General features: G+C 37.4%; 1 protein-coding gene across 4 annotated transcripts; it reads right to left on the minus strand.

Moving 5' to 3' along the window:
- Window positions 1–136: 136 nt before the first annotated feature.
- On the minus strand, window positions 137–27,786 carry PRKAA1 (protein kinase AMP-activated catalytic subunit alpha 1). 4 transcript variants are annotated; one of them, XM_065905435.1, is made up of 10 exons: window positions 27,660–27,781; window positions 26,320–26,443; window positions 17,177–17,318; window positions 15,409–15,502; window positions 11,809–11,953; window positions 9,528–9,615; window positions 7,325–7,549; window positions 4,896–5,382; window positions 4,658–4,784; window positions 137–3,135 (listed from the first exon to the last, which is right to left on the minus strand). In XM_065905435.1, the coding sequence occupies exons 4-10, from the start codon at window positions 15,466–15,468 to the stop codon at window positions 2,891–2,893; spliced, it is 1,377 nt and encodes a 458-aa protein (XP_065761507.1). In that variant the 5' UTR covers window positions 15,469–15,502; window positions 17,177–17,318; window positions 26,320–26,443; window positions 27,660–27,781; the 3' UTR covers window positions 137–2,890. The 4 variants fall into 4 exon arrangements, with proteins under 4 accessions (XP_065761507.1, XP_065761509.1, XP_065761506.1 ...); XM_065905437.1 differs by having other exon boundaries at window positions 26,312–26,443; XM_065905434.1 differs by lacking the exon at window positions 26,320–26,443 and having other exon boundaries at window positions 27,660–27,786.

Raw genomic sequence — 27,786 nt, forward strand, 5'->3', positions numbered from 1 at the left:
AATCATTCAGAGTGAATGGTATCACTGAAAGGCCAAAAGGAGGGGTGGGGGTGGGTGGCAGGGTGAGAGGTCAGAATTTTCTGTATAAAATGACTTAAAACTCTGAAAAACTACAAAGCCATGCAAAGAAAAAATATAATCAAAGTAAAAGCGATGGAGTTTATTTCAGTGAAATTACCTTAAATTAGATATATTAAGCTCCCCAGTCCCCCAACCTGGTAGAAAAGTTCCTCTCAGTGAGAAATCATTTATTTTAATGGCAAAAATTTTACATATCAGTAAAATCTGTTATTTAAAACTGTGTACAGTACATTTCTGGCAATAGCCTTATACATCTTTCAGTTGTCAAGACAAAGTAAAAATATGGTTGCATAAAGTCACAAAAAATATAAATTGCTGAAAAGATAATAAAAAAAGATTAAAAATCATTTGCATTGACTCCCTTACATCTTCAATTAGTAAGAATTTGCAAACAACAGTAAATTTGTGGAAACTGTGATGAAACCTTGACATTCTCAACCAAAAGTTGTCATTTCAAATATCCCAGCTTAAAAAGAACCTACTTGCAATAGTCTGTGCATTTATCATACTATTTGTACAAGTGCAATATTTAAGTATCCAAAATAAAACCCAGCAACTTAAAGGAATCACAATAACTTAAAAAGAAGCCGTTTACAAAATCAACAATTTTTAGAAGGTCCTATTTAATTGGTTCCTCTTTTTGTTCCCCACTCCCCACAACAGGTCAGAGACATTACAACAATGTCTTAGCTCTACATACAAATCTGTAGCTTTAAAAATACAGTCTTCTGTTCTTAACATTAGGAACATAATGCTGCACTTAGAGAGCCTACATGAAGTCAGTATCTCCAAAACAGAGGGCCACATACAAGTTATAAATACAGTTTGAACTTATATTTAAATGGAACTCCCATAATTTTATACAGTTTTCCGATTCTAAGTTGAATAGAATAAGCCCTGGACAGAAGGAAGCGAGGTTTTCTCTTGAATTCAGTGCATGTTTCTAGGGATGCTGGAGCTACAACTATACAAGCTATCATGACATTTGAGAGCATTATCATCGGGTTACATAGGTGCCAAAAACAATACTACAATACCAAGAATCTTAAAAGGGGTGGGGGGGAAGAGTTCTGTTGCAATGGAAAGATAATTAATACCAAAAAACTTTCTTGAAGTTAAAATATAAGGCAATTATGAATGACAGTATTTTTTTATTAGCATACACACGATACAAATTTTATCTGAGGTGGCTGAATTTTTTCTTACACCTAGTATGTAATGCATTACACTAAGAGCAAGAAAAAGAAATTATAAATCTGAGTTCTTAGGAGGATTAAGCAACTTTGGGCAGTTCCCATAATGCTACTTTTAAGTAATGAAAATCCAAAGCAAATGTGAATAGTTAGAAGAACTAATTTGTTCAATATTTTATCAAAACAATAAGGTAATAGCTGAGACAACCAAATGCAATGTGTAAACTTTAGTTGGAGCCTGGTTTGAAATAAATTTGCGTGACAATGAGGTAAATCTAAATATGCATGATTAGATGGCATTAGAGAATGTATTATGGTATTATGGTTTTTTAGGAGAATGTCATTATTTTTTAGGAGATGCTTTACGTATTGAGGCGTGATGAGTCTATCTGCAATGTCCAAGTTGTTCAGGGGAAAAAAGCATATATACACACATACATATACACATATATATATAACTGTATCTACATACAGATATATAGATAAATATGGCAAAATGTTAACATATTGGATCTAAGTGGTAGATAACACATGTGATCACCTTACAACCTTTCAATTTTTCTTCTAAAAAATGGCCATAATGAAATTTAGGAGAAAAAGTCCTGTCTAAGCAGGTAACGGTTTTTAAGACATGTCCTATGCACTGAATCAATTTAAAAGGTACATGATTGAATGACCAGATATTCCTGCATACATTTAATACTGACTGACATGATTAGGAGAGAGGACTCTGTGATATTGGCAAATGTCAAACCAACCAATGATTTATTTACAGTATATGCAACACAGCTCTTGTGACAAAAAGAGCAATTTATATACAGAATATAGTGGGGCAAATTGTAGAATTAAAATTAGTGCCTGGAGTATCTGAATATATAAGTTCTGTATGTTTTTGCACTTACCAAACTAAAAGAAAAAAATTTAACTGTGTCAGGTATCTTTAATGTGACTTACCATACACTATAAAAATTCAGGAGAGGATATGGAAGAATCATCCAGGCTGTCCCTAATGTTGAAAATACTTGCTAAATTAAGGAGCCCAGAAAACAAAATCACCTCTAAAGGTCTCTGGGGATTCTAGTCAAATATTTATTTCTCTATTCCTTTTTTGGCCGCACCACGCGGCATGAGGGATCTGAGTTCCCCACCAGGGATGGAACCTGCACCCCTTACATTGGAAGCACAGAGTCTTAACCACTGGACTGCCAGGGAAGTCTCTAGGCAAATCTTTATTGAATAAATCTTTGAAGCAAATATATAACACATCAACATGTAATTAACATATGAAGGCCTTTATGGTAAATTAATATTCTACAAAGCCCTGTATACACTAAATATAAAATAGCCAAAAAATCAACTGAGCCTGAGAGACCTATAATTCATTGCGCATAGTGTATTATTCTATATGCCTACTGAACAATGAACAAAATTGTCTTAATTCATTTTTGCACATTATGCTTTTAACTATTAATCATGTTTCAACCTCTGTGCAAATTGCATTCCAAAAGGCCAACCCTCAGTTATAATTATGTATAACTTGATTATACATGGAAGCATTTGGCTATGATTTATTATGCATGCTTATTGCTATCAAAGAAATAAGCAAAGTTTTAGGTTTACTGTGCAAGAATTTTAATTAGATTCGCGCACATCTCAAAAAATTCTATTGTGTGACTTCCAGGTCTTGGAGTTAATTCAACAGGAGAAGAGTCAAGTGAGGTTACAGATGAGGTAAGAGAAGCTTCTGAGGATTTTCCTTGAGCCTCAGCATCTGAATCATTCCTTTGGCAAGCTCGATAGTTGCTAACTGAGCCCGATCTCTGTGGAGTAGCAGTCCCTGATTTGGCTTCAGTAATTTCATCTGGGTAAAAAAAAAATTCAATTTACTCTAATCCATGACACCGTTCCCAAAATTTTAACAGTATTTGCTTCTTTAAGTGAGACCAACTATCAAGAGCATGTTTGTTTTGAATGCTCCCTATAACAGAGACAATGAATCTATGTTATGCCACTTGCCTCTTTTACACAGTAATGTATTCCCCTGATGACTTAGTAAGATTGCGTACATATTTGGCTACTCATCAGTCTTACAATCTAGGATTAAGAGCTCAATGAACTAATAATGAGGCTTAATAAACATCATTCACTAGCAACAAAATTCAACCTTTCTATATTACAATAATAAAATAAACGCACTTAAAATTTGAATCTTGGAAATCATCTCATCTAATTCCTTGCTTTATTGATAAGAAAACATAAACCCCTAACAGTTAAGTGACTTGCCATAGCTAACAAGTGAACAAAGAGGTAAATCTTGAAACTAAGTCTACTAACACTCATCTCAGTGCTCTTACTTTGTCTTCATATATCTTATAAAGGAGCAACAATTCCAATGAACAAAATCAAGGAAAAACTAAAATTAGAAACACAACGTAAAAACAGTAAATGGTCATTCGGTTGGTAAACCCATGTACTAATAAACCTAAGGTTACAAATTTAATCCAAATACAATGGGAAAAAAGTTAAACCCACTCTGTATCTCAAACTGCATTGTTAATACCATCTGGACATAAACAAACAGGTTTGGCCAACATATCATAGCTTAAAGCTGTGTCTTTCCGATACTATATAAGTACTATCTTTGAGTTTATAAAGAAGACGAAGTCATGGGTAAATCTCATAAGTGAACAAAAGTGGCAACATATCTTAATTGACTTGGCCAATGAAGAATAGCCATAAACACGTCTACTTAAAGATTCTGTTTGTGAGAGAACATTTACATGTACACAGCTCTGCATGCATGCTCAGTCACATCCAACTCTTTGCGACCCCATGGACTGTATGTAGCCCAGCAGGCTTCTCTGTCCATAGGATTTCCCAGGCAAGAATGCTGGAGTGGGTTGCCATTTCCTTTTCCAGGGGACCTTCCCGACCCAGGGAAATGACCCTGCATTGGCAGGTGGATTCTTTACCTCTGAGCCACCAGGGAAGCTCTGTACTCTAAAACTTCAATGAATTTTATTAAATATCAGATATTTTTTACATTTAATGCTACTGATTTTAACAGCAAAGTCAACATTTATTCTAAATAAAGCATTTCATCTTACGAAAATAAAGTACAAGAAACAAAAAAGTCACAAACTATCACTTGAGGATAAAGCTGTATAAGGCTTTAAGGATTTTGGAAGATAGGCTTAAAAGGACAATAAACTATTTCCAAGGTTCACAAATATTCAAATCTAAAAGGTGCTTTTATGTTCTTTTGCTACTGAATTACGAGGTACAATTCAAGAAGCGTCAAAAGACTCAAAGATTTACTAAAATGCCAAATTAAGTAACAAGGTCTAATATATTGTCTAGGCTGTTCTATGTGATGTACATACCATCAATACTTCGGAAATCCAATAAATATGTTCTACTATCCACTTGGTATAACTGCAGACTCATTTTGGAGTATGTACTTGTCACAGGATTCTTCCTCCGAACACGCAAATAATACGGGTTTACAACCTAGCACATGGAATGGACAAAAACAAAGTGAAAAGGAATTCTTCTGTAAAACATGATAGGACTACAGGTCTGTCAAATGTGCTAATAATCAGAATGCTCTTTCTTTCTTACCTTCCATTCATAATCCAGTTGTTTAATTGCTCTACAAACTTCTGCCATGATATCATTTGGCCGACTTTGACTTCTAATTCCCAAATGCCATTTTGCTTTCCTTACACCTTGGTGTTTGGATTTCTGTGGATTTAATTCGTCGAGGGTATGGCGCGCCCTGGGAGTTTCAGCAACCAAGAATGGTACTCTTTCAGGATGGGGCCGGGTCAAGTGGTGATCATCAAGAAATGAATCTGGTGGGCTTGTTGCCAAGTAAAAATCTTTGGCCTCATTCATTATCCTCCTGTTATCTATTATGAGGTGGTAGGCAACTGCCAAAGGGTCCTGGTGATTTCTGTTATAAAGGCAGCTGAGAACCTCCTCTTCTGAGCATTCAAATTTTTCACATACTTCTTTTAAGGCTTCATCATCAATCATGGTTGAGCTATACGATGGATCCTCAGGAAACAGATATTTTGGAAGGTCCTGTTTAAACCATTCATGTTCCCTGAGAGAAAATGGTAGGTGTCAGAAGGGTTTGGAGAAGAGATGAGGCTGAAAGTAACTGTTTGGGGGAATTTATACTCATACAGTATTACCATTTATATTTATATTCATAGTGTGTTATCATTTTTTTAAAACAGATTTTTCTCTTTTGGCTCACATTTCACTGTATAACAGAAATGCTCCAGCCTTCCTCTGATAGTAAGAGGGAGAGAACTACTGGAGCAACCAGGAAGAAGTGTCTACACTTTAAATTTTTGGAACAAATGGCAATGAATGACGTACTAATGGTAAAGACCATCTTATTTCCAGCTCAGAAAAGAATAAAATTAGTCTGTGGCTTCCTCTTTGGATATAATGTTAAGTGAAAAAATATATATAACAACAAAAATAGACAGCTTTCACTCATCAAATGCTTACTATGTGGTAGATTTTAGGCTGAACACTTCATATCTGTTATCTCACCTCATTTTCAAACAACTCCAATAAGATAATAATATCCCCTTATTTTAATGAAGGAACAGAGGATTTCCCAATTTTATATATAAAAAGATATTTTTTGACTTGAATTATATAAAAATATGCTAAAACTAAAAATACTGAGAGGAAACACCCCAAAGAACAAAGATTATCTTCTGGATAATGGAATTAAAGATCATTTAAATTCTCTAATGTTTTTGGTGTTTTCTAAGTCTTTTCCAATTGTCACATATTTCATTTAAATTGGGAAAAAAATATGTAAAACACAAGGAAAACCACCTCTAACTAAGATATTCTGAAATATAAATTTTAGCGATGGATCAGTCCTTCTCTTCTAGTAGTAAAGTCATGACCTGCCATTCATTCTCTTTTTTAGTCTGCAGAATATGGAGTAATTAGAAAGGAATTAAGCTTTTTTTTAAACTGTAGTTGGTTTATAATGTTGTGTTACTTTCTGCTGTCAGCACAGTGAATCAGTTACACATATATCCACTCTTTCTTAGACTCTTTCCCCACACAGGTCATTACATAGTATTGAATAGGGTCCCCTGTGCTTATAAAGTAGGTCCTTATTGTTTATCTATTTTAAGAATCAAACTCTTAAGTTCTACACATGCTCTTTCTTCTTCATTGCCCTAATACTTTCTTCTTTACTAGTCCCAGATACCCATCTGATTTCTTTCATCCTTCTCCTTCCATCTCAGAGAAATGTTCTATATAGACATTAGAAGACCAAAGGAGAAATTTCCATTAACGAAAAAAGGAAAGAAAAACAATGGTAGAAGAAACAAAGTTTGCAGTATTATCTTCATCAGAAATGACCTGCTCAAATTTGAGATTTGTCATCATCACTTTTGCCTTATTTAAACTATTAGGTTGAACCACATGAAACTGGCAATATTGGTGGACTTTTTTACTTACAAAACTGTAATTTCATATGTAATTCAATGTATACTACTACAAAAACAAACATGTCATTGATTGAATTAAAATTTTCTCATTCCTTGAGATGAACAAAAGGAAAAAATACAGTAACTTGTAAGATGAGAACTCAAAAAGTAACATACACATTTACTATGAAAAAGTATGAGAATGTGTAAAAGTCAAACATGAAGCATATTACAGAAAATCTTAAAGAATCACTACCAAATCTAATACCCTACTAAGGTCCTTTTTTTTTCATTACCTCTTTTTTTTAATTTAAAAAGTAATATAATGTTCACAGTTACAATTTCAAAACAAATAAACAAGCATAAGCAAAAAGTGAAAGCCTTTCCTCCTCCTAATCTTACTTCTAAGGTAGCCATTTTAGTATTTTTAAATATCAAGATAAAATAAGTTTGAGTCTATAAACTATTTTTAATATAAAAATGGGATTACACTGCACATACTGTTCTGCAAATTTCTCTTTCACTTGACTTATATCACTGATACTGTTAGATCTGACAGTCAGGTTGCTTTATCACCTGATATCTTTGATTGTGGCTCTCTTCATGGGATCCACCTGCAGCATATGTTTCAAAAGGCTAATCACAGAAGGATTTAAATACTGAGGGGTATAAAAGATCCCATCACATATCTTCTTAAAAAGAGTTGGCACATGATCATCATCAAACGGAAGGGTTCCACATAATAAAGCATAGAGAATAACCCCACTGCTCCATATATCCACCTCTGGACCAGCATACAATCTGCAACAGGAAATACCAACTGGGTTAAACAAGCATTAGTAACTTAAGAGTCAATTAATTAATCATGCATTTTAAATACAGATACTTCATAAAGAATTCTTAGTCTGAATATGGTTTCTATAAGTCACTGCTATGTACTACACATAGAGGTTCTACACTAATTCTATCAGTATTATCTTGGAAAACAAAAATTAAGAATTTTTTTAAAGTTACAGACTATAGCTAAAATTCTCTCCTTACTACCTTACAATTGTCCTCATGATATCCAACCAAAAGGACCAAATTTTTAACAAACATATCATTACTGAATTTAAAACCACTGTTTTTTGGTTACAGATTAAGTGATCTTTCCTCAACTGGGAATGTTCTGTAGTGATGGACTTACTATAAACCCACTCTCCCCAATAACCCAAGACCTTATACCGAGGTAAAAGGGGCCTGAAGCTGTGGAATGAAGCCCAGCTAACTGATTTGCAGAGGACTTTAAACTCTTATTTGCATTGTACTGTAGCCTGCTGACTTAACTGTCATCGTTATTTAGTTGCTAAGTCGTGTCCAACTCTTTTGTGACCCAATGGACTGTAGCCCGTCAGGCTCCTCTGTCCATGGAATTCCCCAGGCAAGATTACTGGACTGGGTTACCATTTCTTACTCCAAGGCATCTTCTTGACCCAAAGATTGAACTCAGGTCTCCTGCATAGCAGGTGGATTCTTTACCACTGAGCCATCAGAGAAGCCCTACTGACAACTAGCTGCAGACTAACTAGATAACCCATTCAAAGTCTGGCTTCAGGGAAAGGGTTTCTTTAAATTGGTCAAATAAATTATTGAACTGACTAATAAACACTGTTTTGAAAGTAAAGGTTTCCATACATCTAGACCACACAGAAAGACCTTATCCAAACTGGGAAAACAGACTTCAGTAATGGTCGATTATCTATATATCCACAACTAATATATCTTTTTGTTTAGTTAATGAACAATGCCCCCAAAATCCAGGTCCTGAATTGTCTTCTTCCCCAAATAATTTACACAGCCCACATGAAATAATTTTAATATTCACCTGCTAATATAAAAAGATAATGATGAACCTTGATAAATCTAAAATTAGATATTTTTGCCTTACTCATATCCATGCCTTAACACAAACATAATTTCTCTGCGTAGGCTAGCTAGGTTATGAAAATAGAAAGAAAATACTACAACATTTCTGCATTCTAAATCAGGATGTGAGACATTCAAACAAAGAAATAAGGTTTGAATGAAAAGTTATTAAAAGTTAATGATAAAAAATAGTAAACAAACTTTAGCTTCTCTGTTTTCTATTTCAGTAGTATAATGAAGAACAATTCCTCTTCAAAAAAGTAAATTTTACTGTTACATAAACTATTCAAAAAGCTGCCTTATACTAAGATCTTCATGTTCTCAATGCTGGCAGTTAGTATAAATAAACTGAGACTAGAATTCTTATTTTAGTCTCTAGAAGATTTAAAGAATGACAATTAAAAATAAATGAAATCTGAAGTTTTCATCAATACTTCAGTCCAATTCCCCAAAATACCTTATCATAAAAGCTAAAGCTAATTTGAAAAATTAAAGCTACACATTACACTTTTAATTCGTCATCTAAGCAAATAGTAAACCATTTCTTACTACTAGATATTTCTGTATTATTCAAGTTTTTAGTGTCTCACTTTTAAACTTGCTAGTTTTTAAGCCTTCAATTTCTTCCACCAGGGGAAAAAAATGAAAGTACTCTCATTTAACTAATATTAATTTACAAACCAATATCCTCCTCTGTAAATGGAGTTCTTAATCCTTACTCACTTATAATGTTTTATTCTTAGAACACTTTTTGGATGAGAAAAGAATAAGCCTTAAATTTCTTTCACCAGAATTGAGCACTATACTACAGACTAAGTCTAGAAGAAAAGCATGGTCACAATACACTGGGCAGGGAGGAGGCGTCAGACACTACCTTCCTGAAATTACTTCTGGTGCAGCATAGTTGGGAGAGCCACAACTTGTTCTTAAAAATTCACCATCTGACATCATGTTTGAAAGACCTGGAAATGCACAAAATTCACCGCTCAAGATTTCCCAAGGACAAAAATAAAAACACAATTCCATTAAACAATAAAACTGAGTTTGCGTTAAAGTGATAAATCATCATTTTGTTCTTTCTTTCAACAGAATCCTACATCCTTTGTTGTTTCCAAATAGTCTGCCTTTATGCCATAAAACTTGTCATCTGTTTCAACAGTTAAAGTTAGTGCAAGGTCAAGGAGTTCAGTGAGTACATATTAAGCTATTAGTTATTTTGCTTATTAGAATAAACTGGGCAAGTTTAAGATTCACAGACTTAGAGAACGAACTTACAATTGCCAGATGGGGAAGAACAGGGGGTAGAGATAGGAAGTTTGAGATCGACATGTATGCTCTTGCTATATTTAAAAGGGATAACCAACGATCCTACTGCAGCACAGGGAACGCTGCTCAGTGTCATGTGGTAGCCTGGATGAGAAGGGAGTTTGGGGTAGAATGGATACATGTATATGTATGGCTGAGTCCCTCTGCTGTCCACTTGAAACTATCACAACATTGTCAACTGGCTATACTCTAATATAAAATAAAAATCTTAAAAAAAAAAAACTGGGCATGTTTTATTAATAAAGAAATTACTAGGGAAAAAATGTAGACTGGAATTAAAATTCAGAGTTTCTATTAACCCCTGATCTGATTCTTCAAAAATATATATATATATATATAGTAATTTTTAATATCCAAGTTCCTTCATAGTTCTACTACAAAAATGAAAAACTCAGGAGTTCCCTGGCAGTCCAGTGGTTAGGACTCAGCGCTTTCACTGCTATGGCTCAGGTTCAATTTTTGGTCAGGGAACTAAGATCCTGCAAATCACAGTTCAGTTCAGTCCAGTCGCTCAGTCGTGTCCAACTATTTGCGACCCCAACAACTGCAGCACACCAGGCCTCCCTGTCCATCACCAATCCCCAGAGTTTACACCCAAACTCATGTCCATTGAGTCGGTGATGCCATCTAACCATCTCATCCTCTGTTATCCCCTTTTCTTCCTGCCTTCAATCTTTCCCAACATCAGGGTCTTTTCAAATGAGTCAGCTCTTCGTATCAGGTGGCCAAAATCCTGGCGTTTCAGCTTCAACATCAGTCTTTCCAATGAACACCCAGGACTGATTTCCTTTAGGATGAATTGGTTGCATCTCCTTGCAGTCCAAGGGACTCTCAAGAGTCTTCTCCTACACCACAGTTCAAAAGCATCAATTCTTCTGCACTCAGCTTTCTTTATAGTTCAACTCTCACATCCATACATGACTACTGGAAAAACCATAACCTTGACTAGACAGACCTTTGTTGACAAAGTAATGTCTCTGCTTTTTAATATGCTGTCTAGGTTGGTCATAACTTTCCTTCCAAGGAGTAAGCATCTTTTAATTTCATGGCTGCAATCACCATCTGCAGTGATTTTGGAAATCACAGGTGCAGCCAAAAAAAGAAAAATAGGAAAAGAAAACTCTGCTTCTTCAAAAATACAATGAGTAAAAATAATAACAACTAAAGAATAAGGAAGTCAAATAACTCAGTCAGTTATTAAAACAAATCTCAGTAGCTCAGAGGTGTTGGGAACTATTTAGTGAATCTCTAAAATAGATCATATATACAAAAGTGAAGAAAATAAAATTTATAAGCATCTCCTCTAATCTGAACTGAAGCTTAAGAGAGAGTTGCAGATTCATTTTTATCTTAGGTTTAATAATGTCAATGGCAATTTATATAGGAAAACTATTACATTTTCCTCAAGCTGAAATTATGCTTTTCTATCATTTAAAATACTTTACTTTCATTTTTTAAAAATAATTTTGTTGACATGGTTTGCCTTCTGGCTTTCAAAGTCCGAGTAACTTCAGCCCAGTCTCTTCCTCTTGCTCCATAGTTGATCAAAAGAACACATGGAAATAGGTTGCTAACTTCTCCTTCATAAATATTGATGTCACTAATGCTGCCAATTTAAATTGTCTGCCTAATGTAATAAAAGTCAATTTTAAAGACATAAAGCTATGAAAAGAGAATTCCTTGTTTTTACTCCTTTTCATATGCTCCTATACTAATAGTGAGGATATACTACTTTAGGATATTCAGTTGATTATATGCAAGTTACCTGAAGAAACCTACTGGTGTTTGTTAAACATAATGAACATATGAAACTATAAAAATCTCCTTACCAAAATCAGCTATCTTTGCATTCATGTGTGCATCAAGCAGGACGTTTTCAGGTTTCAAATCTCTGTGGACCACCATATGCCTGTGACAGTAATCCACACCAGAAAGGATTTGTTGGAACAGTCGTCGACTTTCTTTTTCATCCAGCTAAGAAAAAGTAGAGAGGCAACTTAAAGGTGTGTCTTTCCAAAGAAAGTAATCTATCTATAATTCTCTAGCCTATAAAACTGTGAAAATGCAAGAATCTTCCAAATGAACCTCACTCATGAGATGCTTTTCAAATGGGGAGATGGTATAGGCAGCACAAAACAGAAATGCTAGGATGATCTTAGAACTCAAATCAGAAACTCAATTTTCTAATATTATCACTCTCATGATATTATACTCTGTAATAGCCTGTTCTCATCTAAATATCATGTGCTATTTTGAATAATTTCAATTTTTACTTGAAACTAGGCATGTTTTCTCCTATAAATTACAAATACTTACTCCTTGATTCTTTTAACAAATATTTATTGAATACCTTCAATGTGCCACGCACTGTTTTAGACACTCATGATATAGTAATGATTAAAAAGAGGCCCTAATCTAGTTAAAGACAAGAGACACATAAATAAAAAGAAAGAGTGTTCTGAAGAAAAACAAAGCAGGACAACGGCACGGAGAATTATGTTGGGATGGGGATACTGGTTTGAACCATATGAGAAAGCAACATTTAAGCATTGTTAATGAATTAGCAAGCAACCATGTTATCCTACCTTCTGAAATAAAAGGTGTTTTAATTAAAAAAAAAGAAAAACCCTAAATCATTTGTTTTATAAAATAAAGTGAAAGTGAAGGTCACTCAGTGTCTCTTTGTGACCCATGGACTATGCGACATGGGTCCTATAGGACTTCTCTAGGACATCCTCCCAACCCAGGGATCAAACCCAGGTCTCCTGCATTGCAGGTGGATTCTTTACCAGCTGAGCCACAAAGGAAGCCTTTATAAAATATAACAGCATTTATCTTTACTCCACTTACTGAAAAAATTATATCTTATGTTGTACCACATTTTAAAAAATATTTTTTAAAACTTCTCTTTCCATTTATCTATATTTTCTTATTTTATGATTTTTTTTCCGTAAGTGAAAACCATTACTTGGATATGCCTGCTCCCAAGAAGTCATATTTAATAAACAAGCTATTAATCCTCTAGGCAAAGGACTCTAACATGCAATTCTTTAACACAGGTCACAAATTAGCACTCTAAAACCAGGTTCCTACACCTTAAATGGTAATAGATAATCTGGAAGATGAACCAGTAAATTCTTTTGAAAGCAAAACCAAAACTATCAAAGAGATAAGAGATACCCTTCCTCAAGAGCAGGTAATAATGATTAGCAATCTAGTTTACTTCTAGAAGAAATATAGGTTCATTTTCTAATACAACTTCATATATAAATACACTAAATGAAAAGAACAATGTGTTCTAAATGTGAAAGAAAAGAAAATTAACTGAGAAAACAAAATACAAGAGGTAAAACAACTAGTTAGGCTACAAAAATGAAAGTTATATTCAATACTATATTAATAATAAATACAGTACAAAGGATCAAGGAGGGGAAGTCTATAAAGACAGACTAGAAAAGTCAAAGCATATTTCCATTTAAACATGGAAGATGGAACATCACTAAGATGACAGCATATAAAGACAAAAGAGCAAGAGAGGGCAGGGCAGTAACTGAGGGGAGTCAGTAAGTGAGAAGGTAGATGACCAGTGATAAAGACTTGGCTAACCACAGCAAGCAGAAACCTAAGCCTTTAGGGGTGGAGCTCAATGATAAACCCATCCGCACACAGACTTCTTGGAGGGCTTAGATATTGGAAGTGTTGAGAATTTCTGATGGTAGAAGTGAGAAACGGACTGAAAACAGGACAGCTGATTGAAGAGAGAAGCTTTAAGCTCACCACCCTTACTGGGGAATAAGAGCCATGATTTACTCTTTAGTAAGGCTAAACCAGCCCTGTTCCTCAAGGACACTAGAGCGGGAATGAGGCACCACGGGGCTTAATGAACACGGGGCTTAAATGAAAGTCAGCATAGTAACCAGTGAGCCTTGTGGGCCTTTCCCCATTTAGCTAGCAGAGCACTGGCAGCTAAGCTCACACCCTCAAGGAAACTGGAAGGTTTCTTCTAGAGCAACTATCTGAGCAAGGAAAAAATATTGTTTATTATTGACATTTGGTGTTCCCTAGTAAAACAGACAGGTCCCTACCCATTCAACCGATGGGAAGGTCCATCAATTAATAAATTCCACCCTCCTGACCTTGACATTTAGAATTTCACTCTCAATTATGAGTGGACAACCCACAATCCCCAGATATCTAAGCAAGGGTCAAGCACAAAAGACAAAGACCAATAAAATGAACAGAAAAAAGCAGGGCGCGCAGAAGGTACAGAAGCAATGAAGGAAAGAAAAGAAAAAAAATTTTAAAGAAACTGGCATTCTCAAACAGATGTTTATTATCGCTGTGGAACAAAAAAATAGGCTATTTAAAGAAAGACGACTTCACAAACAAGAAAGAAAGAAAAAATGACAGCTGGAATTTTAGTATAAAATGGGTAAAATTGAGCACAATTCCCATACTGTAAAGCAAAATGATCAGGTCATGAAAAATGGAAAAGATAAGAAGCAAGACACCAATTCAACTTATGTCTTTTTCCATTTTTTTAGGCAGAACATTGGTGCCAGGGATGAGGGCAGGGGGTTGGTGGAAGAAGCAGGGGGTGAAAAGACAAGTGGAATACCTGAAATTGAAGTGAATCATGTTAAGAAATGGTAAAATCAAAATTAACTTGGTTAATGATTTTGATTTTGATGAAAGTGAACAGATATGCTACGCAGAACAAATGAATGAATGATATAAAGAACTTTAGATTGGGAGGGAAAACAATTGGCTTCTCAGTGCTTGATGAGGCTCCTCCAGAAGAGGTTTTTGCATACCACATACCCTGGGTATGAGAAAAAGTACGGCCTGGGCAATGTTCTGTTTTTGTATCTGTAACTTAAGATAGTGTTCAAAATGTCTTCTAAAGTTCCTTCCAACTCTAAATTCTTTAAGTGTAATTCCTACCTCCTTCATGGAGTCTGTTCTTACTATTCCAGGTACATCAGATTTCTGAAACCAAAACATGAATGTAATTTAAATGTAACTAGGGTTGACTAGCAAGGCCCAGATTTCTAAATATCAAATAATATGTTTTTTAAGGACTAAATACATACTTTAAGATATATATTACAAGTACTCGTATGCCCCAGAAGCCAAGTCTGAAGATCATGAGTTCTAGGGTCTCAATCTAATCCTATCACGATAAATCAAGTGACCTTGAGCAAAAAAAAAATCCATGAGTCTCAGTTTCCATATCTGTGTAAGTAGGCTAAGGATATAATCTTTAAGATCCTTCCTAGCTCTAACAAGTCTGATTCTAGGCAAATATGTGACTAAGGGGACTGGTTATTAAATAGAACTCTTAACAGAACTGCTTTCTAATATTCTGATGCTCGTAAAGGATAAGGGGAGTTATAAAATATATACAGGATGAAATCAGAACTGCTTACCCTTCCATTTTTACAGATATAATCAAATAGCTCTCCTCCTGAGACATATTCCATCACCATGAAAATATCAGATGGTGTACTGATGACCTGGTACCTGGTGAGAGAAAACATTACCTACCAGCATTAAAACATGTACATTCATTCATTCAGTAAAGATCTACTAAGCGCCTATAATACACCAGGCACTGTGCCAGAAGCTGGGAAAACTACAGTGAACAAAACAGATTCTCTGCTCTCACGGAGTTTATTTTCCAGGAGGCAGGAAACAGACACTAAATAAAAAAGCAATATCTCAGGTGGTGGAACACGCTATGAAGAGAAATAAAGCAAAACTAAGGGAAATCTTTCATACAGGGTGTTCAAGGAGGGCCTCTCTGATAAAGTAACATGTAACAGAGCCTAATGCACATCAGGGAATAAACTATGCCATTACCAAGAAGGTGAACCAGGCAGAGGGAACAGCAAGTGCAAAGGCCCGCAGGAGGAAGCCTGCCTGGCGTGTTTGAGCAATGGTAGGAAGGCTGGAGCTGAGTGAGCCGGGAGAGAGAAAACAGGATGTGGGGTCAAAGAGGCAACTGGTACCAGAGGACACAGAACCTTACAAAGCCATGATGAGGCTGTAGCTTTTATTCTCTGGCAGAGAGACAGCTAATGAAGGTTTTAAGCAAAGCAGTCATGTGGCCTGGCCGATTAAAAGGGTAATAACTGACTGATGGCAGCAATGTGAAGAACTGATGGGGCAGTCGGGTAGAAGTAGGTGGCTACTGCAGTAGCGCATGAAAGAAATGAAGGGGGCCCACACCGGGGTGACGACAATGAAGCAACTGGAATCAGATCCTAGATACAGTTTTGCAGGAAGAGATGGAATGGAGGTTGGGAAGTGAGAGAAATAGTAAAGTTAAGGATAGTTTGTGAGTTTCTGCCCTGAGGAACCAGACTGTCAACTGAGATGGTAAAAACCGTGGAAGACCAGCTATGGGAGGGTAACAAAGAGCTCAGGTTTACCCATACCGACTTTCGCGTGCCTCGTGCACACCCAAATGGAGATGTAAAATAGGCAGCGTGCATGGAGTCTGAAATCCAGGGAATGGGTTTCAAAGCAGGAGATGTATACTTAAGGGCTGTCAGCACGAAGACGGTATTTAAAACCATGGCACTTCAACAAGTGAGAAGAGGTGAGGGTGAAACAAACTTTGAATCAGCCAGTTCAATACAAAAGCCTAAAAAGTTTTAATTTATAGTCTGCATAATAAAGTCGAGCAGTAAAAAAGTTATCTGTAGACCCTAAAACTGGCAACTGTAAAACAACAGTAGTACTACTGCCTTTTGAAATTTGGATTTCTAAAATTCTACTGATTATTTGTTTTGTCAGATAGAACCAGTGTACAGGAGTGGGGGAGACTTTCTACTGTATTGTCTCTAGTGAGGCTAACTGATGTCACGTGGAAATTTGGAGGTCAGGCGTTTTTGTTTTGCAAATCATTGTTGGTTCTATAGCAATAGGAGGGCACTGAAAGTCATCTAGCAAAAGGACATCAGCTCAGAAAATAAGAAATATAACAGCTGATAAACACAAGGGCAAAATGTGGACTCAGGCTTAAGTGACCATGAATGGGGTTAGATAAATACATTAACAGGAAGAACTTCTAAAACTCTCAGGAATATAAACTGAAGAAATGTCACTCATCTTTCTCACTTGTCGGATTAAGCAGGTTAACAAAAATGATGAAAAAATGATATGACTATACTTAATATAATCAGATCTTACAGTTTAATTATATGAGGATGCCTGAAAAGCTTGAGGTTCTGAATTTCTCTGCGGATTTTTCCTACTACATCAAGGCTTCGAATCTTCTGCCGATTCAGTATCTTCACAGCAACTTTATGTCCAGTCAATTCATGTTTGCCAACTGTAGGAGAAATAATTTTAATAAATTAGTGCCAGGTTTGGTTAGTATCATATTTAGAACTATTCTAAGAATAGAAATCTTAGCATTCTCCAAAAATACTTAAGCAAATCCAAGTTCCTTTCAATTCTGCCTGATTTACCCCTGAATGTTTAAGAGTGATTAAGTATGGGCTTCCCTCGTGGCTCAGATGGAAAAGAACCTGCCCACAACGCAGGAGACTCAGGCTCAGTCCCTGGGTTGGGAAGATCCCCTGGAGAAGGGAATGGCTACCCACTCCAGTATTCTTGCCTGGAGAAGTCCAAGGTCAGAGGAGTTTGGGAGATTAGAGTCCATGGAGTTGCAAAGAGTCAGACATGACTAATACTTTCACTTTCAAGTGGGAAGACACATAAGACACTAGTAACTGTGGTTTCTTCCAAAAAGGAAAGTTGGAAGGCTAAGGCAGAGAGAAAGAAAGCAACTTCTTTATTCTTCTCTATTTTAAACTCTCTTACTTTTCGTTTTTCAATCTGTCATACGTACAAATTGAGCTTTTCTCTTTTGGTGCGCAATTCTATGGATTTTAACACATGTGGAAATTGGTGTCATCACTGTTATAATCAGATACAGAACAGTTTCCTCATTCCAAAAACCTCCCTCATGTTAGACATGCTTTCTCTATAAGCCCTTGAACCTTTTAAATTTTGGTTCATAATCATGTAGTTTCTATTGTTAAAAATAAGAAAAAAATTTCAGTGATTACCTTTCAATTTTGAATGTTATACCCAGATAATCAATAGTTATAACAGAATTTAGACTTTTTTTTAATAGTGGCAAAGTCTTTTCTAAGGATCTAGTGGGGAATTTATATTCCAACAAAATCAAGAAGTAAACCAAGATGGTATTCAGTAAAGAAGGGATCCAATATGGGAGAAAAGAAGACAACTCCCAGTAATTTAAAGAAGCAAAGTCCTAAGCAACAGCTATGTGGAAAGCTCTCTAATGACTAAACTTTGACTTGAACAAGTTAAATTATTTCAACTTTGTATTCAAAATAACAATACTACATACTCCATAGGGTGACATGAAGTAGGGCTTGTAAAGCACTTTCCATCATGCCCAGCACAGTAATTTCTTTATGAAGAAACGATGACTATTACTATTTAAGGTTATTTATCTTCCATTGCTCCCAAATGTCTCCCCATTCCTAGTTAATCAGTCCTAACATTTCTGATTAATCCTATATAGTCGATTTTATCTCAGCTTTTTGATTTGTCCCTTTTATACAGTTAGATTCAGTACCCTGCCTTTGTCCAGGTCCACAGTAAGTACTAAACAATAGCTTCCCTGGTGGCTCAGACATCTGCCTGCAATGCAGGAGAATGGGGTTCGATCCCTAGGTGGGATCAGGAAGATCCCCAGGAGAAGGGAATCACTACCCACTCTAGTATCCTTGCCTGGAGAATTCCACAGACAGAGGAACCTGGCAGGCTACAGTCCATGGGGTCACAAAGTCGGACACAATTGAGCAACTAACACTTTCACCTTTTTTTCAAATAGCTGTAATTTCTATGCACCTGGCTTCTATCCCCATAAGCTTCAATCTCACTAACCTGCTCCATCCTCCCCTCCCATCAACACCAGAGATTCCTAGCTTCCAAAGTTCAACCCATTTCCTGACTTTGGTTAATTTTCAACATGATATTGCTAGATGTATATACACATAGCACCAAGTCCTTAGGAGATTTCACTTACTACCCAAAAACTATAGAAACACTTATCCAGTCACAGAAGAGCACAGAGGTAAAAACAGGTTTATCTGACTTAATTTGAAATCAGATTTTTTAAATGATTACTATTTTTAAAAAATATACATCTAGTTGATTTATAATGCATAATATATTTAAGGTATACAACTCACTAATATTCATGACATACCCACTTCTTACCCAAACATACTGCCTCTAACTCTCCCAAGCGTGGAAGACTAGCATTATTAGCAACACTTTACAAGTAACTGAGGTACAGGAAGATGAAATAACTTGCCCAAGATGAAATAACTTGCCCAAAGTTACATAGCTAGTGACTGACAACACAAAAATACGAACACATATCTGTCTCAAAAACTGTCCTTTTTCCAAAAATGGTAAGTAAAATGTGGTTATTTCTTTAAAAGATAATCTTCAAAAGACTATTACATATATAATAATACTAAATAAATATCCTTTTAATAAAATACAAATAGAAGTTGAACACGTAAGTGGAACCCTTGATTCAGTCTTATAATTTTGAAAAAAATAAAAGATTGAATTCTGCAAACTAATAAGACTTACTCTAAAACTTCATTCATTTACTTAAGAAATAGTTATTGACTACCTGCACCCACTATGTGCCAGACACTTGCTACTATGACCTTTCCCCTGTATGAGAAAATAAATCCACTCTAATAGGCTTCCCAGGTAGCTCAGAGGTAAAAAAAAAAATCTGTCTGCTAATGCAGGAGACGCCAGTTCAATCCCTGGGTCAGAAAGATCCCCTGAAGTAGAAAACTGGCAACCCGCTCCAGTATTCTTGCCTGGAAAATTCCTTGGCCAGAGGAGCCTGACAGGATACAGTCCAAGGGGTCACAAAGAATTGGACACGACTGAGCTACTAAGAATACATGCACTTGCAATAAAAACCTGCTTCTTATCAATTTCAGTGTTTTATAACAAGATACCAAAAAAGACGTTTTATTCAATCTATTAAATCTATTTTAAAAGTTACTCAAAAACTACAGCTGATCCTTAAACAACTCGGGTTTGAATTGCAAGACCCCACTAATGCTAAAATTTTTTTCAGCAGATAAACATTTAGCCCCCTTTTCCCCAGATGTAGAACCCGAGGGTATGGAGGGCCCATTCTAGTATGTCACTTAATAAGAGGGACTTGAGCATCCGGGCATTTTGGTATCCTCGGGGGCTCCTAGAAACAACCCCTCAAGTATTCTGAGGGGTGACTGCATCATAAGACAGCAATGAAGAGCATAAAATGAAAAGCACATAGGGAATTCCCCGGCGATCCAGCTCTTAGGACTCAGGGCTTTCACTGCTGGGCCCGGGTTTGATCTCTGGTCGGGGAATTAAGATCCTGCAAGCAATGCACTTCAGCCAAATAAATAAATAAAATAAAAATAAATACATAAAATATAATGCAAGTGTCCTGGGTTGAAGAGTATCCCCTCTTCCCCACAAATTCACATTTACCATCATCACAGAATGGGGTCTTATTTGAAACCAGGGCTTTGGGGGATACAGTTAGTTAAGGATCTCAGGATAAAATCATCCTAGATTTAGGGTGGGTTCTATATCTAATGACTGGCGTCCCTATAAGAAAAGGAGAGAACACAGGCACGCACACACAGAGGTGACCGTGTGAAGACAGGCAGAGCCTGGAGTTTCGCTCCTACAAGCCAAGGAACACCAGGAGTCACCACAGGCTGGAAGAGGAAGAGACAGACTCTCCCCTAAAGCCGGCGGAGGGAGTGCGAGTCTACTAAACCCTTGCTTTCGGGACTCCTGCCTCCAGAACTCCAAAGTGATTTGTTGTTCTAAGCCGCCCAGCTTTGTGGCACTGTTCCTGCAGCCCTAAGGAACTGACAGGTTTATGACGTGTGCTCTGCTGTGTTGAGTCCTCAGCCCTGTCCGACTCTTTGCAACCCCATGGACCGCAGCCCACCAGGCTCCCCTGTCCATGGGGATTCTCTAGGCAAGAACACTGGAGTGGCTTGCCATTTCCTCCTCTAAGGGATCTTCTCAACCCAGGAATCAAACCCGCATTCCCTGAGTCTCCTGCATTTCAGGCAGATTCTCTACCACTGAGCCACATGGGAAGCCGTAAGTTTATGACAGTCACATCAAAACCAACAAGTGAACAAAAGTAATCTTTTTTGAAAACAGATTTTTCTGAACTGCACTACACGTGTCCAAGCATTCTTAAATGGAACACATGACGCCAGGGAACCACAGCGACATCCATGGGGGTTACTCCTCTGGACAGCACTTCTTGCTCCCAGGCTATTCTGTGCCAGCTCCTAGGGCTTTCTGCTTTTTGAAGTTGTATTTCATCCTTCACGGTCTATCAGGAGTCAATTCACAGCCTCTTCTCCAATGTTCTAATTTCAGGAATTCTAATTTTCAATGGGCTAGAAAAATCATAAAACTAAGATTATTAGAATAAATTTTCTAGAGTATGCTTTACAAAACACTAGGACTGGAGACTCTTCATGGGAAAAGATTTCACAATCAAGTGGTCTCAGAAAGGACGTCTCCTCTCCTTTTTAGAAACTTACTATGCATATTAACACAGTAATACCAATAAAGCCCTACTGGAAAGAAACCCATCAAGTGTTTAATCTGGTATTTCCCAGTCTTAACTGGATACAGGTTTTTTCCTCCAAGGTTTGAAAACGATGTCCCAACACTGAGAAAGAGAAGAGTGAAAAAGTTGGCTTAAAGCTCAACATTCAGAAAACTAAGATCATGGCATCTGGTCCCATCACTTCATGGGAAATAGATGGGGAAATAGCAGAAACAGTGGCTGACTTTATTTTTTAGAGCTCCAAAACCACTGCAGATGATGACTGCAGCCATGAAATAAAAAGACACTTACTCCTTGAAAGGAAAGTTATGACCAACCTAGACAGCATATTAAAAAGCAGAGACATTACTTTATCAATAAAGGTCTATCTAGTCAAGGCTATGGTTTTTCTAGTAGTCATGTACAGATGTGAGAGTTGGACTGTAAAGAAAGCTGAGTGCTGAAGAATTGATGCTTTTGAGGTGGTGTTGGTGAACTGTGGTGTTGGAGATGACTCTTGAGAGTCCCTTGGACTGTAAGGAGATCCAATCAGTCCATCCCAAAGGAGATCATTCCTGGGTGTTCATTGGAAGGACTGATGCTGAAGCTGAAGCTCCAATACTTTGGCCATCTGATGCAAAGAGCTGACTCATCTGAAAAGACCCTGATGCTGGGAAACATTGAGGGCAGGAGGAGAAGGGGACGACAGAGGATGAGATGGTTGGATGGCATCACCGATTCAATGGACATGAGTTTGGGTAAATTCCAGGAGTTGGTGATGGACAGAGAGGCCTGGCATGCTGCAGTCCATGGGGTCTGCCTCATATTACCTGCATCATAGGTTTATTGTGAGGCTCAAATGTGATCTTGTGTTTCCTAAGCTATAATAAAATAACTATATTTTCAAAAGTATTATGCTACTAAAATTCTAATACTGAAATATGTTGGCAGTGGGTTCAAGGCAGATATCATTGTTCCTATAAGTAAGGAAAACATAACATATTATGATATGATGGCTGGAAGATTAGCAAGATTTTGCTGGGAAGAAAAAGGGAAAAATACTTATCCTATTATTTTTTTCCCTTTTTCTTCCCAGCAAAATCTTGCTAACCTTCCAGCCATCATATGATATCTGCCTTGAACCCACTGCCAACATATTTCAGTATTAGAATTTCAGTAGCATAATACATTTGAAAATATAGTTATTTTAACTTAGGAAACACATTTGAGTCTCACAATAAACCTATGATGCAGGTAATAATGAGGCTCTGAGAGATTAACTCATTGAAGTAAAGTTATTAAGTGATCAAGATGGAACAGGTCTTCTAGTTAGAAGAATTCCAAGTCTGGGACCTATCCACTGTACACCACCATCAGAATGCACTGTGAAGGGAAAGTAGCCTTGACAACAATATCAAAATTTGAACTGTTCCCTCAAAACTAGGCTAAAGATTCTCCAGTGACTAAACTCAGTTGCAGCCAAATTAACTGCTGCTCCGTACGTCAATCAGTGCAGTATATGGACTGTGTCAGGGATATGCACTTCTGAAATATTTCTCCCTTAGTCCGAAGCTCAAAACTTTTCTCTTCAGATGTCACTGTTTTACAGTATTAACAAGATGTGGCTTTTGGGTGAAATGGAAGACAGGTATTTCTGCCATGGAAGACCTGAGTCACTCACAGCAGAGGTTACCACAATTAACAATATCTCCCTCACAAAAACAGCAACAGATGAGTCAGCAAAACATTAGCTAACAACCTGTTACTGCTTTCTAAAAGGAACTTTGTCTAACTGTAGAGCTCTGTAACACATGCTCTTCTAATCAGATATGTAATCCTGAAGTAAAGTAAGATCATACTTTGAAAGAGAGAGTTTTAAACACTGATAAAGAGTTGCCACAAAGATAGAAATGTTTACTAAAGATATTCTAATCACCCACTCATTTCAATCTCACTCTAAAATTGAAAAAACAAAACAAAAACACCTCAATGCTAAAAGTATCAGGGAAATAACTTAATTCTGGCTGAAGAGGGATGAATTTTAAAAGCTATAGGTAGAAATTTGAAAAAGGTACTTTTTCTTAACAAAACATTTCAGGCATCCCAAAAGGCAAAGCAAATACCCATGTTCCACCCAGTAGCCGCTTAAGCAATAAAACATTACAGATGCAACTGAAGCCCAGTCTGACTCCTCCCAGATTCCGTCCTCCTTTCCTTCTCCCTAGAAGTTACCACTATCTTGAATGTGGTTTGTCTTTCCCACATATATGATGAATCCATACATGATATAGTAGCAATTTTTTCACGTTTATTTTCACAACATTAATATAAACTTAATTTTATATATTTTTTTGAATTCACAATGATTCAAAAATATAAAAAAATATACAGTGACATGTCCTCCTACAACCTAGCTCCCCTCCCCTGAACATGTGTAATCTTCAGTTTCTACTGCAAGACAGTTTCATGTGTATCTTTAAAGAAACACTGTATACATATGCACAGTTACACTTAAGATATTTCAATTTGCCCTTATTTATACATAAATGGTAGGTATGCTATACACTTTGTTTATTATCCCTTTATTTTTTTTTCTCTTAAAAATACACCTTGGAAATTGTTCCCTATCTTATATAAAGTCTTGCTTTTTTTTTTTTTTTTCTTAATGTTTGCAAGGTATATACCACTGTATGGGTAAACCATAATTTAACTATCGTCCTACGTACTAGCAAGGTTACTTCCAATCTTTTGTATTGACAAACAATATGGCAATGAATAACTCATTATTCCATATACCTATAGGATAAATTCCTAGAAGCTGAATTGCAGGTTAACTTTATAAATATTGTCACACTCTATAGAGGTGGTACCGATTTGTACTTCTGTCAGCAATGTATGAATGTTTTTTCATGTTTTTAAACTTTATATGAATAACATGACTGGACATATTCTTCAACTTCTGTTTTTGTGGCCTAAACTTATATACTTGAGATTCACCCATGTTGATATGTATAGCTCTAATTCATATCTCAACTTTTTTACTTAAAAGTTCTTATGTGATTCAAAGAGAACAGTCACCTATTTACCTAAACTTTCAGTTTCATGTATAAAATACTCATCAACTTAATAAACAGATTATATGTATAAAAACTCATTTGGCAAAGATTACCCACCCTACTGAAGAAGTATCTTCTCTCAGAAAATGAGGAAAAACTGCCACTTATATTTACTGCAATAATAACTCTATTCATCCATGCTTTTATAAATGTTCTTCCTGGGAGGAGAGGGGAGTAGACCCACAAGGGAGTGGAGACCAACCCCTTGACAATCAAGGGGTCAGAAAAAAGGTATCTTGGAAACAATAAGATAATTCAAGCATAATTCCAAACTAACCCTAGTTGTCTAGTTTCCCCTCAAAATGTTCCCATTAAATTACCAAAGGATTTTTTAAACCTTAACAAGAAATAAAATAATGCCTATGAATCTGTAGTCCTCCCCATCAACTCAATAAGTTTTCTATAAGATAGAATATCATATTGGGAATGATATGATATCACATCTTCTATTAGACTCTTTCTATGTTAAATTTACCGGTGTGTATGACTAAAAAGTTGTATCTCCTCCAAACTGCCTCCTTTGAAATATGTGGCTAATCATATAATTTGTAAGAATTCCGGTCAAATTCTTGGCTACCCTAAGTTAACATGTCACCACTATCGTGGCTATTTCTGCGTGCTCACCAAGCATCTACGTCCCCCCTTCTCTCTTCCAAAAAAACCGGTTTCTGTGCAGGTGTCCACCCTATCCCCCTGCACTAGTCAAGTACTTCAGGAGATGCCCTCCCACACATACATCCGAGAGGGGGCGCTCCTCCTTCAAGGGTAATGCCATCTGCCCTATAGGAACACAAGCCTAAGCCAATTAGCACATAATAACCCTGGCCAGACGGACTGACTGAGTCAGTAAGACTCTTGAGGGCGATGCTGGGGCTTCCTCGCCCTGGACACAGAACCACAGAAAAGACGTTCTTGGCTAGGCTGTGTTGAATTTTCTATTATTTGGGGGCAGGAAGCATTTCAACTGTTTAACAACTTTAAAAAGACTGTGATTGAAGACTGACCACCATCAGTTAATGTATTTATGAACAAAGGAACCCGATCCATGAAACCTATGATCCTCTAATACTGGCCTTTCTATATTTGGAGAGGTGGTTGACTCTGACAGCGTGTGTTATTTCAAGAGAGGCAGGTGTGGAGGAGTGAAGGTTAAGGAATAGAAGTCACTGGAGGGATTCATGTCCCTGCCACATCACATATCAAACCCAGGCAATGAGGAATATCCTCTGGCTTTCCTATCGCCCATCTACCGTGCCAAAAGCCACCTAGCAAATAAGAACGTTGAGACCTGACTCTACTCAGGTCTGAATTAGGAGAACAATGAGCATGCTAATCCAAGCAGAACCCTGGGTGGAGTGAAGGCATCAAGGCTGTCATTACTATCTGGGGGGCGATAGTGAATATTTCAGTATTTATAAACTGAAAGCAGTCTGTAATGGCTAACAAAGAAACAACATCGTCAAAACAAGTAACTTCAAAAGCACAGAAACATCTTACTGGCCCCCAAAACAGACCCACCCTAATAGCTGTAATTACCCTATTCTGGCATTTGCTTCTTACTTTCTTACATTGTTGGCCTTGCTGATTTTCTTAAGAAGGTTTAGGCAGTTGCTTCCCTGTGGGCTATACAGCAATTTTCCAGTTCTATGACTCAGAAAGAGCAAGAAAAGGAAGGGCTCTCCTCTTCCATCCCTAGATAAAATCAGAAAATGTTTATTTAGCTCTGATAGAGCAAGGCTCAGTTAGTTAGTTCACTGTACTTTCACAAACTATTTTCACAAACTTTCACAAACTATTTTCTCTTTCAAATATTGACCAAGAGCTTATTATATGCAAGTCACAAGCTATTCTTTATTCAAAGCCAATGCATAATAATTTTTATCAGTTCCATACTTCCTTCCTCTACATTCCTAATAGCAGAGTCATCTATTTCAAAGAAAAAATGTTTATGCCTCACAAAATTTGCAATTAAACTCTTTGTGCCAGAATTGGTGACTTGAAGGGCAAGTTTGTTATTTCCAAAATACTGTACTGAAACACAACAAAAAGCGATTCCACTTTTCTTTAAAAAAGAAAAAATTTCAAATGAACATTATTCATTAAAATATATAAGTATCTTGTGAAAATGAACGGAAGCGAATTGCATCAATGAAGAAACACTATCCGGAGGGAAAAATCTGCCTACCGGGTTTGGTAATTAAGAAACACAGGACACGGGGTGTGCATTCAGACCATAAACCACAGATCGCAAATACATATAGGACCAATTTATAATCATTAACCGCTCCGAAAAATATCAGTGATCCTTCCCGACGAGACGGCCTTTTTTAAAATAAATTCTGTAAACTACCTCCAGAGCAACCTTACTTCGGGGGGGAGGGGGGGGGAAACGACACATTTCACACCTGTCAGCCAGCTAGGGCAAGTAAGGCAACAGTCTCCTAAAGAGGACGGAAATACGGACAGTGACGGCCAGGGAGGCGATGGGCTGGCCCTGATCCGAGGGACCACAGCCGGGCAGAATAGGAGGCCGCCTCTCCCGGGTTCCCGGCCGAGACCCCGGCTCCCGCACCCAGCAAGGGGAGCTCTCAGCGCTGCCCGCGACTGTCGGGCCTGGGAAAGTTAGCACCTCCGCATCCCCGCCCCTCGCACGGACGAGCCCCTCCGGCCGCGGCACCGTCGCCATGGCGACCAGTCCCCACCTCACCCCCACCCGCCGTGGGCAGGGGGCGGGGGGCTCCGCCGCAGTCCCGCGGCGGCCTCGGGTTCTGCTCGCGCCAGAGCAGGACAGGGGCTGCGGAGCCCCGGAGACCAGGAACGCAGGGGGCGGGGGAGGATGAAGAGGTGCGAAAGGCGGAAATCTCCTGGATCCTGGGCGGGGAGCCGAGCCTTGCCCGGGGGTCCTCACCCTTCACTTTGCCGAAGGTCCCGACCCCCAGCGTGTCCCCCAGGATGTAGTGACCGATCTTCACCCGCCCGTCGTGTTTCTGCTTCTCGGCTGTCGCCATCTTTCTCCAGGAACTGAGTCTGCGCAT

The sequence above is a fragment of the Muntiacus reevesi genome, chromosome 14, assembly GCF_963930625.1.
Source record: "Muntiacus reevesi chromosome 14, mMunRee1.1, whole genome shotgun sequence".
Classification (NCBI taxonomy): Eukaryota; Metazoa; Chordata; class Mammalia; order Artiodactyla; family Cervidae; genus Muntiacus; species Muntiacus reevesi.